The sequence below is a fragment of the Vespa crabro genome, chromosome 15, assembly GCF_910589235.1.
Source record: "Vespa crabro chromosome 15, iyVesCrab1.2, whole genome shotgun sequence".
Lineage (NCBI taxonomy): Eukaryota > Metazoa > Arthropoda > Insecta > Hymenoptera > Vespidae > Vespa > Vespa crabro.
In genome coordinates, this window is record NC_060969.1 from 3,258,795 (window position 1) to 3,275,678 (window position 16,884).

Sequence of the window (16,884 nt, forward strand, 5' to 3'; positions counted from 1 at the left end):
AAAATGAATGTTGATGATAAAAATTTTGTAAATGAACGATACATTGTATGATAATATACAGTATTTATATAAATTAATTAAGTTAATATTTTAAATGTTGTTAGATATTTATATACACAATGTAAAATGTGTTCTTTTGTATGTGAAATATTTAAATATTTGTCCTTTTTTAGATTTGAAATATTATACTTGCAATATGTATATACATATACATACATACATACATATATATACATATATATATATACATATATATATACATATATATACATATATATATATATATATGTATATATATACATACATAAGAAAACGTGTATTAGTACACGTATAATATTAAAAATAGCTGTATCTCCTAATAAGAAAATAATAAAGTAAGTAGATTATTTGAACAATTACTTTTATGATTTTGATTTTCAAATGATTAAAAATATTATATATTTATTGTTTAACAGAAAAAATTATTAATAATTTCTAATTTAATTTATTCTTTCTATGATCGAAAAAAAAAAAAATTGCAACACAAGAGGAAATTTAAATCCTGTTCAAAAAAAATGTTAAGCTTTACGTGTTTACGTATTTAAAGCTGTAATTGTTATTTTCTTTTCAATATTACTTTTTTTTAAAACACACGTATAAGAAGTATAAAATCATTATATATTATAAAAGAGAATGTGTGTTTCAATATTTATAAAAAAAATATTGGACAAGTTCTTCTTTGAGAAAATACTTACAAAAAAATAAATTACAAAGTGTTTCATTTTTAATAAAAGTCATATATACAGTAATATATTTAAATAAGAACTTACCTTGAAGTCGTTGAACCATAGCACTATGTTTAAAATGTTTAATATGGCATATAGTACCCTCGCCTGTAACTTCTGAAATAAATATATACAAAAAACGATATATTTAGAATATGTTAAATAATATGAAGGTTTAATTAAAAATATTTAAGCTGTTAAATACCTTAGCCTCCTAGTAGGTCTGTATCCAAAGTATGCACTGCCACGAATTATCCCTCGAGCCATGCCACGATAACCTCGTACACCCCTAGGCCCCCTATAATTAATATTTATTTATTCTTATAAGTTTTCTTTTTTACATTCATATTTGTACATAGAAAAGTCTTTGTACATAGAATGATAGAAACTAAAGATTATACGTGTTATTATCTAAAAGATAAGGTTCTTATCAATCTTATTACCTATTTGTCATTGATAGCCCTGGTCTATTTGTTCTTTTTGGCATAACTTTAATTTGGCGTCCTCTAAACATAGATTCATCCATAGCCATTGCAGTTTGTACAGAATCACGTTCTGCAAATTCGATGTAAGCAAAACCTTTGGGATGACCATCATATTTGTTACAAAGTATTGTTACTCTGTTGACACTACCACAGCCATGGAAATGTTGTTCTAATTCTTCTGCTGTGGCACCATAATCTACCTATTATATGTAACAAAAAATGATTCCCTTGTGTAAGAAAAACAATAATATTAACAATGCTTCGTACTATTATTTCTAACTTACATTTCCAACATATATAGATCGATTGTCAACTTCCATTTTATCTTCGAGTGACATGTTCAATGGGCTCGCTGAAATAAAATATACATTTACTAATCTAATATAATAGTAAGGGATTTGTCTTCTTCTTATTTTTCTTTTATTTAAAAGTTAATTCTAATAAGCAAGAAATTGAAAACAAAAGTGATAATTTTATTATGATGCCTGAAGCCATCTAAAAAAATATCTTACTGATTCCAGGTGGACTACCCATGTTCATCTGTTTATCCACCTCCGATTGTAGTTGCTTTAATTTTTCTGCTTCTTCTTCCATCTCTCTTACACGCGCCTTTATAGCTTCTAGTTCCTATAATATGATAAAATAGAGCATATATTTTAATAAAACATACAAAATATTGTTATTGGATTATCACATACTGGATCATCTATATTTGCTTCATTCAATTCACGTTTAACTCCATCACACTGCATAATAGCATCACCATCTTGACCATTTTCAAGTCCATCAAGGCCATCAATATGGTCATTAGCTAATAAATCTGATTCAGACATTTCTATAACAAAATATCATTTATATGACAGTTATTAGTACGATATTTTTCTCTCATTAATCTATAAGTAATTTAGATACGTTACGTATTATTAAAATGTGTTTTAATATTGAAATAAATAAATATATTTCTTTAAAATATGAATTTTTTATTTATTAACAGAATGAAAAAATTATAGTATTAGCATTGTATTTAATACATTAAAATGTATTAATTTAATGCATATTATATGAATTTCTAATTGAAACAAAATATATAATAATTTTAATTCTTTTAAATGTAAAAGCAAGGATTTTAATTTTTAACCCTTATCCAATTGCTACTGAATCGTTCATGGCCAAGCTTTCAGATATGTTTGTAAGTAACGGTAATAGTCGATCCAAGTCAATGTGATATTTTGCCATACTCGATGGAATTTGGTCTTAAAAATTTATCATAAACAATATCAGAATAATTTAGGTATTCAATATAACAATGAAAAAGAATGAAGTATGAATTGATAGAAAATACATAAAATTTGTAAAAAATTATAGAATTTTTAAACTAATTCATGTATTTTTATTGAAAAGTATTATTAGTAACATGAAAAAAAAAAAAGAAAACTTAATATAGAAACTGGATTCGAACTATAAAGATAAGTTTTAATATGAGTAACAAGTGATTTGGTATCGGCTGCTTGCGATATTCAACAAAGCATTGGCAATGCAAGGGTTAATCAATATCCAAATATCAGTTAAATTAAATTCAATCTATGAACAATAATCCATGTACAAAGAAATATATCAATAAAATATTTTATTTAGAGATAAAAGATATTTATAATAAAAACAAATCTAATTGAATGTGTCATATATAGGATATCATAAAAATTCATTACAAATCGAAAATAGAAGAAAATAGAATGCAAGATCAAAATGGTTATGGTACTGTAACGAATCAACGCTTTCTTAATGACCTAAATTATCTAATTAAGTACTATAAAGATTAAGAATAAAGAAAAGTATTACATACGCGTAATTTTTGAAGTTTTTTATAGTTTAAAGATATTTAAATAAGATCAATTCTTTAAACGTTTAGATATTCCACCTACACACCGTGCCCTACGCACGCACCAGCACGCACCAAACAAGATTGACGCGATGAATACATCACATGATGTAGGCGAATTTTGAAGATAATTTTTCTTTACACTTTATAGTACTATTATTTAAGCCAATAATCAGCAATGATTCAATAGTATCTAAGCGATCAACCAATAAAAAAGCACTGTATATTGAAACGTGCAAGTAGATTGGCTTAGATCCAGATTCAACAAATTGTACTTAAATTAGTTACAACCAATCATAGTTTCGGAAACACAAGCCGTTTATTCATGAGTATAGACCTATCGCGTCGCAGTGCACTAGTGCTGCCCTTAACGAGCGATACCTAAAGTATATGTAAAGATTTCATGTAAACGTATACATCCGCCCAAAGACCGCCATCTTCGCAGTTTTTTGTATCACTGGTTCGTAACGGTAACGAATTTCAAATTCACACTTAATGAAAAAGTTCACCATAAAATTACTTAACATTAATGTTAACATTACTTCCCATAAATCGATGTTTAAATAAATGTGCCATTTTTTTAAACAATTACACGAACTTGACTATTGTTAATAATTTTTACAAAATTATTAATTACAAATAAAAATCATATTAACAATATTACACATGCACTGTATATAATTTAAATAAATGCAAAATAATCGTAAGAATGAATCATTTAAATGGGAGAATACTGGACTAAAAGAATTGCGATATTGACTCTTCGAAATCCAACGGCAGACTGAATATTAACCTAACAAAGTCAATCATATTCCTACATCTTTGTTCTTATTTACATCACTGGTAAGTGATGATTTCGAATATTACATCATTCTTCTAAGAAATTAATATTTACTAGTGAACTGTATTATTTTATATAATGTGCTAAGAATGCACTATAAATTAGTTAAATATATGTTAAACGATCGAAAGAAGTAATTAACTAAGTCGACAAATATGAAGTAAGTATGCTACGATATTTACCCTTCAGAATTCGATGGTAGACTGACTTGTTGCCCGTGAAAATCGTCTGGGATCTCCCCGTTTTCGTTATTGTTTATATCTTGAACTAGGAACGATAGCGACTTCGAAAGTTCGGTATTTACTGTTACTCATATATGTACACACACAACGTAACACGTGTATGAAAATCAATATTACCGACCTACTTAATTAAATTTGTTACAGCCGATAAAAAGATTTGATTTTGTCGGTAACCAAAATCTGTTACCGACAGAATTCGCTCGGTATATTACAGTCGATAATTCAGAATTCTTGTATTTACCATTATCATGTCGTTGTGATGTATTTCCAAAGGTTCGTCGATTAACTAGAACATTACGTGAAGATGATAAAAACATTGGAAACACTTTTTATGGTTCAGAAATCTTGAACTATTATTATTAGCTTTAATCAGTACAATATAATTTTAATTATTCGTATATCGTGTACTGAAAAGTTTGATTGTTTAAATATTATTTACTAAAAAGAAAAATGATCTCATAATTTCGTTTTTTGAAATCAATACATTTTCTTATATTAAACCATTAAATATATAATCTACATGTATTATTAAAGTTAAGAATAATATTAAGCTCTGCGTTTTATATGTGCTCGACATATATAATGAGTTGCAACAAATATTAAAATACTTAATGCATCTGAATAATTTTTATACACTAAGTACTCTATATTCGTGAGTGCATAGAAAAAAAAAATGAGCATTTCAAGTCAATTGTTATATTTATTTGGACGATCGATGATCTACATATATCTAAGTATAGCTTATTAATTCATTCAATTTTTCAAATTCGAATTTTCTTAATTAACTTAAAACATACGAATCTCAAAATTCAATATATTATCTCGAGTTATACTTTCATCACCTAATTTAGAGCACGAATATCGTTGAATCGGAGACATTAACGCGATAAAATGATCGGGAAGGTATACTTAAGAGAATCGATAAACTAAGAAAAGAATTCTATAATATAACGCGTTAACATAAAATGCGTAAGCACGAATATCTTGGGGTTGTTGTAAAAGAAAAAAAGGAGGGAATTTACCCTCCCACTTAGCGATTTTGTTAGTTAGATGGTGCGCGCGCAGGTTAAACGAGAAAGGAAAGAGGAAGAAAGACAATGTTCCAATCTCGAAGGCACATTTCTGCAAGGTAGGCGTGCACTCGTGCATTAAACATCGAGCATACGGCTGGATCGATTGGTTGGTGGCTGCAACGCAGGGAACATTGTCCTCTCACACCGTCCTCCATCCTTGGAAGCATCGTCCGGCCTCTTTGATGCGCATGGAGATCGGACTATTGCGTGGGGATGAGAAAAAAAAAATGAAAGAACAAGAGAATCGTCGTCCCCGGGACGGTTCTCACTTCGTTCGACTCCACCTTCCGTTTTGCGAACTGGAGAATGCGTTTGCCGATGAAAAGAGAAAGAAAGAGAGAGAGAGAGAGAGAGAGACAGACAGACAGACAGAGAGAGAAAGAGAGAGAGAGAGAGAGAGAGAGAGAGAGAGAATATATATACCCTCCTCGTATCTAACAAAACGCCCATCGTCAATAATCTTAGCAGGGTAGGGGTTAACATGAAAGAAAGACGAGCGATGATTGGATACAAACCATAATATCAGGTGGGACCAAGGACTCGAGGAGGCTCTTTGTGAACCAATCCCAAGCGCTACCGTGCCTACGTTTGAGTAGGGGAAACTTGTTGCGGGGGTGTGGGTATGGTTAGTAGCCAGTATCCGTGGAGACACGATCGTGGGAGCTTAGATTTCAAAGCTTTTTCACAGAGTATACCTTAAGACTCTCCTCTCGTATCCAACGGTTTCTTTCAGTTTCATATAAACCCGTCGAGTTTGTGTCTTTTCCTTTTTTTTCCCTCGGTCTCTCTCTCTCTCTTTCTCTCTCTCTTTCTCTCTTTCTCTCTTTCTCTCTCTCTCTCTCTTTCCTTCTTCCTTTCTCTCTCGTTTTCCTATTTTGTTCGATATGAAGATGTTTCACGTATTATATATCAAGTGACGTTTGTATATCACGAGTGAATTCACAGTGTCGGACTAATAGAATCTGGTGAATAGAATAAATGAGAAAAAGGACGAATTTGATCGTGATCTTGTTATTCGGTGAGGAAGAAGAGAATTTTTCTCGGTGAATCTTTCTTTTTTTTCTTCCTTTCTTTCTTCCTTTTTGTTTTAACGAATAGATAAGAAACGATCGATTTGTTGGAAATGTTACACGTATTGGGATTAATCTTGGGTGAGAAGTTAAGTACCTATGTATCATCGGTGTTCCTTATTCGAAATAATCAAGGATAAAAAAAAGGAGCCTAAGCTCGAAGAGGTCTAATCTAAGAAGAAGAGAAGAATGATAGTTCTTTGGCTATTGGTGTCTCGTCGATTAATAATTCGAATCATACGGAAAAATAGGTGTTGAAGTCTCCTAAGAAGCCTGGGCTAATCCGCTCGCAAAGCTTCCATTCGTCAGGCTGTTGGCTTTCCAAGAATGCCGCGGCCGTCGCGCGATACTTACGGAGATCAAAAGCCACCGTTCTCTTACATATCGCTCACGGCAATGGCGATATGGTCTTCTCGAGATAAAATGTTACCACTCGCTGAAATTTATAAATTTATCGCCGATCGATTTCCATATTATCGTAAGGACACGCGCCGATGGCAGAACTCACTCAGGCACAATCTTTCCTTCAACGATTGCTTCATCAAGGTTTGTCTCGTCATTTTTCTTTTCTTTTTCTTTTTTCTTTTCTTTGTTTTTTTCTTTTTCTAATTTCTTTCAAACGATTAAAGATAATTTTTTGTGGTCTATTAGAAGGACTGAATAGATCTTGAAAAATACTCCCTCATTGAAGAGGTTACGATAAATATTCAAAGTTAATTGCATTGACAAACATTTTTATTTGGCATAAACAATATTTATTTATTTTCCTTTAATTTTTTAGTTATCTCGAGAAATTAAATGTAAAGTAAATGTACCGGCACGATTTTAATTGGTCAATTATTTTTTTAAATATTATTATGCAAATTATTGAAAAGATTCTTTTCTAAATTACTCTAAATATACGTGAAATTAATTATGTTTATATGTATACAAGACCAATCTATCTCCATCCGTCGCTAATTCATTGATCGGTCTTAAAATACTTTGGTTACTATCACCAATATACAAACATATTATAAACGTCAATTTCATATAGAATGCGTGTTATATTTTAGGGTAAAAAATTATCAAAATCGTATTATATTTCATTGCTAAATCGTAGAACGTTAGTTGATCAAAAATTCATATAACAAAAAAATGTTAGATTATCAAGCAAAATCTTGATATAATGTTTCTATAAATCACAATCGAAATTTACATAAATTTATTAGGCATATAATTGAAAAAAGGCATTACTTATTTTATGAGATAACTCGATATCTAATATGCTTATTAATCTTAAATCTCAAAAATCTTTTCTCTCCTAAATCAAGAAATTTTTTCCCTGATTAGTCGTCGTTAACTTGACTCGCTTACGAAGCATTCATTATTCGAATTATATTTGTTTAAATCAGATTAGAAACATGACGGGAGAGGGTGCGTTAAGCATAGAAATTTTCACTTTCGACTATATTTAATAATCTTTTTCAAACGTGGTTTCTATCAAGGCAAGGTGTCCCTTATTCTTATTCTCTTCTTTTAGAAGAGAAGAGACTCACGCCTCTATAAACGTATTATTACGTTCTGTGACCATCTGCGTTTCGCACCTGCCAACATGATCATCGACTTAACGTGTCTTCGCTCTCCAAACGGATAAAAGCCTTCTGTATTAGTATTATTACTTGTCGACATATCCGTTCCATTGAGAAAAATCACGACGAATGAGGTTTCTTTTTCAAACGAAAGTATTTCTTTTTTGAATTCTTTTTGTCTATAATTTTACCACATAAAATATATCTATTAAAAAAATGATACCGAAGAACAATTTTTCTTTTCACTTCTGGAAGATAATTTTATATCTTTTAAAACTAATTTTATATCTCAAGAACTAAATTATTGCGACGAATATAGATAGTTTATTGTTAAAATTTTTGTTTCCATTGTGAGAGTTAATTTTATATACCTTTTTTTTTTATTTCTTTAAGAATTAAACTATTGTTAAAATGTAAGTAATTTATTGTTAAAATCTCTCGATATAATTAAGTCACTTTTTAACATTTATAAACTGATAAAAAAAATTATCGTACAATTGTTTTTTCTTTAATTATCTTTTATCTCAATTTGAATCGCGACAATTTATGAATAATTTACATTTAATGGAAACGAATGACTTATTATGTAACACTTCGTCTAATTCTTCATCTAACACGATCTCGTGTCAATCAAATATGAAAGTACGCGTGACGCTCGTGAAAATACAAAGTTATACTGAAATCAGGAACTGTAAAATGAGAATATAATTCATTCTTATTTCGAGCAAGCCTTCGTTGTCATTCACTGTGAAAATAATGCAATAGCCTTTTAAGAAAATTTATTTAGATTGGTTTAATGTGATTTCCCGTACAAGTTATCTTAGATAATGTGATAACAAAGCTTTCAACTCGTTTTTTTAATGATTATTCGTCATTATTTTATTACAATCATTATTTTATTTCCTTCGTATTTGTTAATTCATTCATTATTATAAACAAAAATAAAAACAATAAGTAAAAAATGGATACAATAAAAATTCAGATATTGACGCATTAACAATAATATTGGGTAGTGCAATTTTTAGGATTGTCAACAAAAATTTGTTTCAATTTCATATGCTCATTTAAAATGATATAAAACTTTTGTTTTCTGTTTAAAATAATTAAAAATATTTTTTCTAAGATACAGTAAATCGATTTTATAATTAGATATACCTTGTTAGATACAATTCATTTTTATCTGCCGTCGGGTAATCTTGTTTTCTCCCTTCTCATTCAACATAAAACTTATTAAAAGTTTTCTTTTATTTGTACGCTTCAATAATATCGCATCGAATCTATCTGTCATATTATTTTCTTTGAGAATAATAATAAACTAATTTCTTCTATGAAAAATAAATAAGTCATTGAAAAGGTTTGAAAAAGCTTATTCGATTAATGTTTTTATCAAATCGAATAAAAATTGATGTTTATTAAATATAATTATATCCCAATTAATTATTTTCATATTTGTCTTAAAAATTTAACTCACGTTAATTTTTTATAAATCATAATAAAATAAAAGTATTACTAGTTCGTTCATTCATTAAAATTATGTTATATATTTCATTTGATCGTTCGTTAGCTAATTAAGCCATTTTACATTTTTTTCAGGGATTTTATTATATTCGACATTGCAAATAGAAAAAGAAAAATATTTTTCTTTGTGTGCACATTCAGGATGTCCTGTTTGTCGGATCATTCCATGTGACATATACCATATGTCACTGGTGATACTTTCAATAGGTATATGAAACGGAGAAATAATAATAAAATATTTATTTCTCCCCCTACCATGATAGAAGTTCAAATATACCACAAATATTAACACATGTGGTGGTTATATAGCCGATAATATATTATGACTAGTATGTAACGTCGTCGCTATGTTCAATGTATGTGCGTGTAAACGTCGTGTTACAAGACACGCAAGGATTATTGCGAAAACTTTCAACCCCCCATTTTATTCAGGGAAACACATCGTCAAATGATATTTCCAAGTAACTTTCGGACGAATGTCTTTTTAAATGAAAAGATATCCAACTTTTTTAATATTCATTATGACAAGTAGATAGATTAATTGTTCAAAAATTTTTACATCGTTAATTGTTCAGAAATTTTCTATAAGGGAAAAGAAAAAGAAAGAAGCGAAAAAAAAAAAAAGAAAAGAGGAAACATTCAAAGCAATAAAAATAAATTGTCTCTTTTTCTTTGACGTTTTTATGATACAAAATCATCATGATTAACTTTCATGTAATTCTCTCAGGGATTATAAACTTCGACCTTTCTATACTCGATAAAATCAATTACAAGTAATAAGAATATAATGAAATTATATAAACTAACTGCCTGATACTTAGATGCTAAGTTGATATATCAGCGTACTTATGCAAGTATGCTAATATTTTATCTGAAGGATTAAATGTTACAACTATCTTCATGCTTTTATACTTTCTCATCGGGTTTCATTCAACTTCTTTTTCTATCTTTCTTTCTGATTCTCCCGTCCCATTCATCAATATCTACCCAAACAGAAATCAATTATATTTAGATGTGAATCATTAAACACCAAAAAACAAAATAGAATCATAAATTAAAACTAGACGAAACATCTATATATATAGTTATTTTCATATTAGTTTGCAAATGTCAACATATTTATTTATTTCCATTACATATTATTTATAGATACTATTTTTCAATAAGTCTATACTTTTTCAAAGATATAGGTAATTATATATACTAAGCAAACTCGTTTCGATACTATCAATTAAAGAATGTTGTAAGTTGACTGGATAAAATTATGAAATATGGATACACACACACACATACACAAAGTATATACATACACGTTGGCGAAAGCAAATGAAACAAAACGAACAAGTATAAAAAGATACGAAACTAAATAAGTATGAACATGTTAACGATAAAAGTCAATGATGCATATCGTTATTATAGTTGCGTACAGTCATGAATAGAATAGACCTGAAGTAAATAAAAATATGTGATTGAAAAACGATAATTATTGATATTTTTACAAAAATTAATTAAAGTGAGTTTATGTACATAATATATCTTCACACTTTTTATAGGTTTTTCTCAAAAATTTTTCTTTACCTTTTTCCCATAAAGACGTGAAATATTATCAGTATTATTCACTGTAAATATACATGATCACTTACATTTATCACTTATATTTACATCAAATATGTTTTTATTTTTAACATATGCCTTTAAATTTTATCTATTTAAAAATAAATAAAAATGATCGTTTAATATATATATATATATATATATATATATATATATGTGTGTGTGTGTGTGTGCGTGTGTACATATATTTCAACCTTTGATGAAAATTGCATAGTTAATTTTCCGATTATACATGTAAGTACATGTAGATACATGTCGTCATTCGATTGACGAGTCACAAGTTAGATAGATATAAAGAAAGAAAAAAAAAGAGATCATATATAGGAAGGTGAGAGGTGTAAGGAGGGAGCTAAGTTCATTACACCGAGAATGAACAGGTTTTACATTTAATAAGGCGAAATGATTATCTGTCGATCGGGTAAGTTGATTCGATTGGAAAAGAAGCTCGTCCGCTCCCGGTAGATTATAATAAGCGGACTATGAGTACAGGGGAAAATATATTATGGTCGACGTTATTAGTGCCTCCGACAGCGCATTCGATGAGAGCGATTACTATTTGCGCCGACAAACCGCATCCTCGGTAAATGGACCAACTGTGCTCTCGTCTTCTCCTTACGATGATGGAGAGGAGGATAGCCTACGGTTGAACTTCCGAGATGTAGTACTATCGATGAGATATATAGGGTGATACTGGAAACTGGGCTGGGCTATACCTCTTTTTCTATAACAAGTAAGCGAAGATAGATAGAACCGAAAAGGAAAAAAAAAGGAAAAAGAAAGAAAAAAAAAAATGCGAAGAGGAAACTATTCAATGGTATCATTTCAACAAGTTTTTGCATTATTTTCTTTACGATCATGCTTATGTCCTATAAATAATTTTCCCCAAGTTTCTCTTATCGAGTTAAATAATAATTATCTTGGGTAATGATATAACGGAACGTCGAATGGTTATATTTAATTAAGAGAAATTCAAATATACGTTTACATTGCTTGCAATTACGACGTTCGGAATGCGATTGAATGCATTATATTATTGTAATGTCAGGTTCGAAAAAACATATACTTCAGAATACAAAGATATTTTTGGAGAATGGGCTGAAATGATATAAATTGAAAAGAAATATAATACATATAATAGAAAAATCTTAAAACACGAAAAAAATCAACGACCAAAGTCAACTCGTCCAATTGTGACCAATTCGAAACGTCTGATAAAATGTTCTCCACGTTCCAGGTACCACGTGGACCGCACAGACCAGGCAAAGGTGCCTATTGGGCCCTTCATCCAGGTGCTCTGTCGATGTTCGAAAACGGCTCGCTTCTTCGTCGTCGGAAACGTTTCAAACTTCACAAGCCCGACAAGGAATTGTTAAAATCGGAACTTCAAGCGTTAGCTTCGGCGATGCCACCACCGTGTTCGGACCAATCGCCAGTAAATAATGTCAATACCAGTCCAACGAGCAGTACAACAGGGACAGGTATAAACGTAGCGAGTTTACATAGATTGAGAGACGATCTGTTACGTTGGGAAATGGAGGAAAGACGAATGATGATAACTTCGGCTAGTTCCGGAACAAACGCGGCTTTCCCGAACGGCTCGAGTCCAAGTCCAAGTGGATTCGAAGCTAACAATGAAGCTGTTGCCGGATATTACCTCTTGTCACCGGAAGTTAGACAAAGATTGACCAGTACCGAGGGTAGCAACGAAATTCTAAGGACATACGAAGCTGCCCTGCTTCAGTCAGGTACTTGGAACTTTTCTACGTTCCCTGTCTCACCTTATGTGTCCCAATTGTCTTATCTTCAACAAACGACGGGACAACTTCAACCATCCAATACCGCCGAGTCCCCGGATACTCGTCGACTTTGTACTCGTTCATCTTTACCTGGACTCGATGTCAGAGAGAACAATGAACGTTTCTTGAGTGAAAATAACAATCTCTATGAATTGGGTTACCGCGATAATGTTAACGAGGATGAATCCTTGTCGTCTTCATCAAGAATCAGTGCAATCTATGGTAGCATCATAACGGCACCACCTTCACCAACTTCATCCATGTCACCTGGCTCACCTATTTCTAAGAGCTATCGACCTAATAATAATCGATCCTCGCCTGTACTTAGCATAACTACCGACCCAATCACTAATTTAACAACGGATCGTGTCACGTCTCAGACATCATCACCGAATAATCGAGATCCTATCGTTAATCTAACTTCAACCATCAATAATACCAGTCTATCGTCTTCGCTGGGCATTGGGAAGAAAACGAAGAAACCTTTTACAATCGAGAATATCATCGCACCTGACGAAAATGAATTAATCGAACCAAAAACTGTGTCACTCGAATCGACGACAAAGAAGTCACCACTTTTAGCACCCAGACCACTTTATGCCGCTGGTTATCCTTTACCTGTCGCTAGTTCGGCCATTCAAAGACATTCCTATGGAACTGCAACTTAAATAACATGAAACGATAATAATGAAGAGACGATAATGGGGAAAATATACTTCGCTTTAAACGATAGATATCTAATAAGCGACGATCTATTAAAAGGGGAAGAGTCTTCAAAACTGTCAAAACTAATTGATTCCCGTTCTGTATTATCGTTCTGTATTGCTTACAGTATTGTGGATGAACACAGTGATCGTTCTAGTGATCATTCTGAGAGGCCATTTCGTTAAACATCGAACGTTCTCCAGAATAATACTAAGAAAGATTTTTACTGTCGATACGTTCTGTTAACGATAAAGGAAGTGTTTTTTTCTCGGGAAATAAAAAATTGACGATTGAAAAGACATAATCAATAAGAGACAAAAGAAATACTTCTTTTCTTTTTTAGTGTAACTCAAAGGTGTTGTTCAAAGACTTTTCTCTCTCTCTCTCTCTCTCTCTCTCTCTCTCTCTCTCTCTCTCTTTTTTCTCTTTTTCTCTCTTCGGCAATCGTATACTACCAGGTTAAGAAGACTCCTATTAATTTCTTTAATTATATCTTCTAATGTGATAAATGTCAACGGCGAAAATCTATTTATTCTGAATTAAAAAGTCATATACGTATATAATGTATGTATATTTAAGAACGAAGAAGCTTCGTAAAAAAGATTAGAATTAATTACCTTCTCGTTTAACGAAGGTATGAAAAAAAAAAGTATCGTTATGTATATCTATTAATTTATTTGTTTTATTTTTAAAAAATTAATTTACGATGATTCTCATTTAATCTTTTGCTTATTAGTAAAAGCTTTATGAGTATATGATTATATACATGATTTTTTTCATGAAGAGAAAGTATGATAAATTTTGTGAATAAAATGAAGTTAGGATCAATGAGCATCTAATAAAAAGGAAAGAATAATCTAAGATTAGAAAAATTTTTATTGGTCGCAATAAAAATGGCAGAACATCGATTTATGGCGTAAAGTTGAAAAGTTTATTTCGAGATTAGAGAGAAAAAGAACTAGGAGACTTACTATAGTAAGCAATATTTACTATAGTATAAATGAGTAATTGTATTAGTTAAAGTGTAAAGACACTTTTCTCTCTTTATTTATTTCTCATGATCGTTCTCGTCGAAGAGAAGGAAGGAAGAGTAGTAAAGAGGGAGAAATAAAAAAATAAATAAATAACTAAATAAATAAATAAATAAATAAAAAACTATTCCGATTCTTCTTCGTAAAAACGCAATTACTCTGATTATTCTATTAATATTCTCCGGAAGAATGTATTTGTAAATGTAGAGGATGAGATATGAGTGGTGAAATAAATTATTGTATATATATGTAATCAATAAAAAAAAAACGCGATGTTATATTATTCAATTGCCAACACGCTCATCTTACTCATATTCTATGATACAGAGATTCCTAAACTGTGGACTGCAATAAAGTTTTTTAAATATGACTCATGTCATATTTAAAATGTTTACATACTCATCAGGAGAGTTTTAATCATTGAAAATTGTCGAATGAACAATTCAAAGTCGAATTACGTATTAAATTAATTTTAAATGGTTTCTACCAATAAATTCTCGACACCAATTTAATGGATCGCAAAATTTTTCGTTTTTAAAAGTGAATCATGGTCCAAAAAAGCTTGGGAATTTCTGTTGTAAATATTAATAGACTATTAAGATACCTATGAAATTATAAAAATCATTATGATTGGTAAGTAGAGATTATTTTTCTATCACTTCTCGTACTTGGGATATTTTAACTTGAACATATGAACTTTAAAATTGATGAACATGAACTGACGAACATGAAGGTAAGATTTCTTAATAATTTATTTATCAAGCGTTAATTAACCATTCGAAATGAACCATAGAAACATTACGTTTCTTATTAAATTTTCTTCGATATTACAAACTATTACAAACAATAGTCATCCCTTTTTTCTTTTTTACAGAATTTTAAGTAAAATTCTAACATCCTACATTTATATTATTATCAACGCGCGAAATTAACACAAAAAGAATGAACTATTGATTAGATCATTTTTGGATTTATTTCAAAGAGTGTGATTATTCTCGATATGAATGAAAAGATGGATGAGGTGAAGAGAAGAGATGAGGAGGATGGACTCACATTTACGTCGAACTATGTGTGTATGTCAATTAAGTGGAAAAACGTGTTGATTTCACGCATGGCTCGGAATTACCGAGCACAATGGAGATTGTTTAAAAGCGCTTTGTTGCCGGGAATGGGAAATACGGACCACCGCCGGACCTGGCTTGATTTCTTTCTCTGATGCCCGGAACCCTCCTTCTGTGAGAGAGTATGAGAGAGAGAAAGAGAGAGAAGAGCCGCTTTATGTACGTGCGTGTAATAAAAAGGATTACACCCCTGCCTTCTATTTCTATCGACGCCGTGGTGGATTTAATAGGATGAACTGCAGTTTCATGATCGCGCCGGTGGCCTCGTCGTTTCTCTTTCTCTTTCTTTCTTTTTTTTCATTTTTATTTTAAAAATTTTTTTTCATAGTTTCTCTTCTTTTAAAAAGAAAAAAAAGAGAAAGAGAGAGAATGTGAGATGTTACAATGTGAACGAATCAACGGCTATCGATTCCTTACCGCCGATTACAAAACTGGTTATATCTATAGATATCAGAGCATCAATAATTTTTTTTTTTCTATAAAGTCATTAACAATGAAAAAGTCTTATTCATTGATAATAAAAAAGAATTTATCTGTAATAGTTAATAGTATGCAGATATATATACGTGCAAGAAATCATAAAATTAATAGTAAAATTAAAACTAATATATAAACTAAATTATTGAGAAATAGAAGTTTTCTTCTTTTATTTTTATTTTTACTGTGATACTTATTTACAGTTATTATTATTATTATTATTTTTATTATTATTATTATATTATATATACCTATATATATTCCGTTTTTTATCGTATTACTGTACAGCAAAAGATAATAAATGTTATCAATCAATCAATGTAATTGTAAAAAACTTTTTGCGATATCTAACATTACGACAAATGTTTTTTGACCGAGTCAACTTTGAAGAGATAAAAGTGTGGTTGTGGTATGATTAGAAAGACTATGGCACACTCTTAAACAGTCCGCAAATATCTTTTTCGAGCATGAAATTGACGAAACAGATACTTATTCACTGTCACGGATAAAATGAAATTCCAAAAGAAAAATATCTACCTATCTATCTATCTATCTATGCATCGAGAGAAAGAGAGAGAGAGAGAGAGGGAGAGAAAATGAAAAAAAGAGAAAGAGTAAGACAGACAGAGAATCCTTTAACACTAACTGCCGGATGTTGTGGTTTCGATTATGTATTGAACTCTCTCTCTTTCTCTCT

At 30.5% G+C, this 16,884-nt stretch overlaps 2 protein-coding genes across 4 annotated transcripts; one reads left to right on the top strand and one right to left on the bottom strand.

Annotated features, from left to right (window-relative positions):
- Nucleotides 1-809: 809 nt before the first annotated feature.
- Nucleotides 810-4,290, bottom strand: LOC124429357 (polyadenylate-binding protein 2). Of its 2 annotated transcripts, none has more exons than XM_046974536.1 (7): nucleotides 4,152-4,290; nucleotides 1,948-2,084; nucleotides 1,762-1,876; nucleotides 1,534-1,601; nucleotides 1,208-1,449; nucleotides 970-1,062; nucleotides 810-881 (listed from the first exon to the last, which is right to left on the bottom strand). In XM_046974536.1, exons 2-7 carry the CDS (start codon nucleotides 2,080-2,082, stop codon nucleotides 848-850), a joined length of 687 nt encoding a protein of 228 aa, XP_046830492.1. In that variant the 5' UTR covers nucleotides 2,083-2,084; nucleotides 4,152-4,290; the 3' UTR covers nucleotides 810-847. The 2 variants fall into 2 exon arrangements, with proteins under 2 accessions (XP_046830492.1, XP_046830491.1); XM_046974535.1 differs by lacking the exon at nucleotides 4,152-4,290 and adding an exon at nucleotides 3,093-3,242.
- A 1,534-nt stretch (nucleotides 4,291-5,824) lies between these two features.
- Nucleotides 5,825-14,862, top strand: LOC124429355 (defective pharyngeal development protein 4-like). Of its 2 annotated transcripts, none has more exons than XM_046974533.1 (2): nucleotides 5,825-6,900; nucleotides 12,292-14,862. In XM_046974533.1, the coding sequence occupies exons 1-2, from the start codon at nucleotides 6,682-6,684 to the stop codon at nucleotides 13,519-13,521; spliced, it is 1,449 nt and encodes a 482-aa protein (XP_046830489.1). In that variant the 5' UTR covers nucleotides 5,825-6,681; the 3' UTR covers nucleotides 13,522-14,862. The 2 variants fall into 2 exon arrangements, with proteins under 2 accessions (XP_046830489.1, XP_046830490.1); XM_046974534.1 differs by having other exon boundaries at nucleotides 5,825-6,435.
- The last annotated feature ends 2,022 nt before the right edge of the window (nucleotides 14,863-16,884 follow it).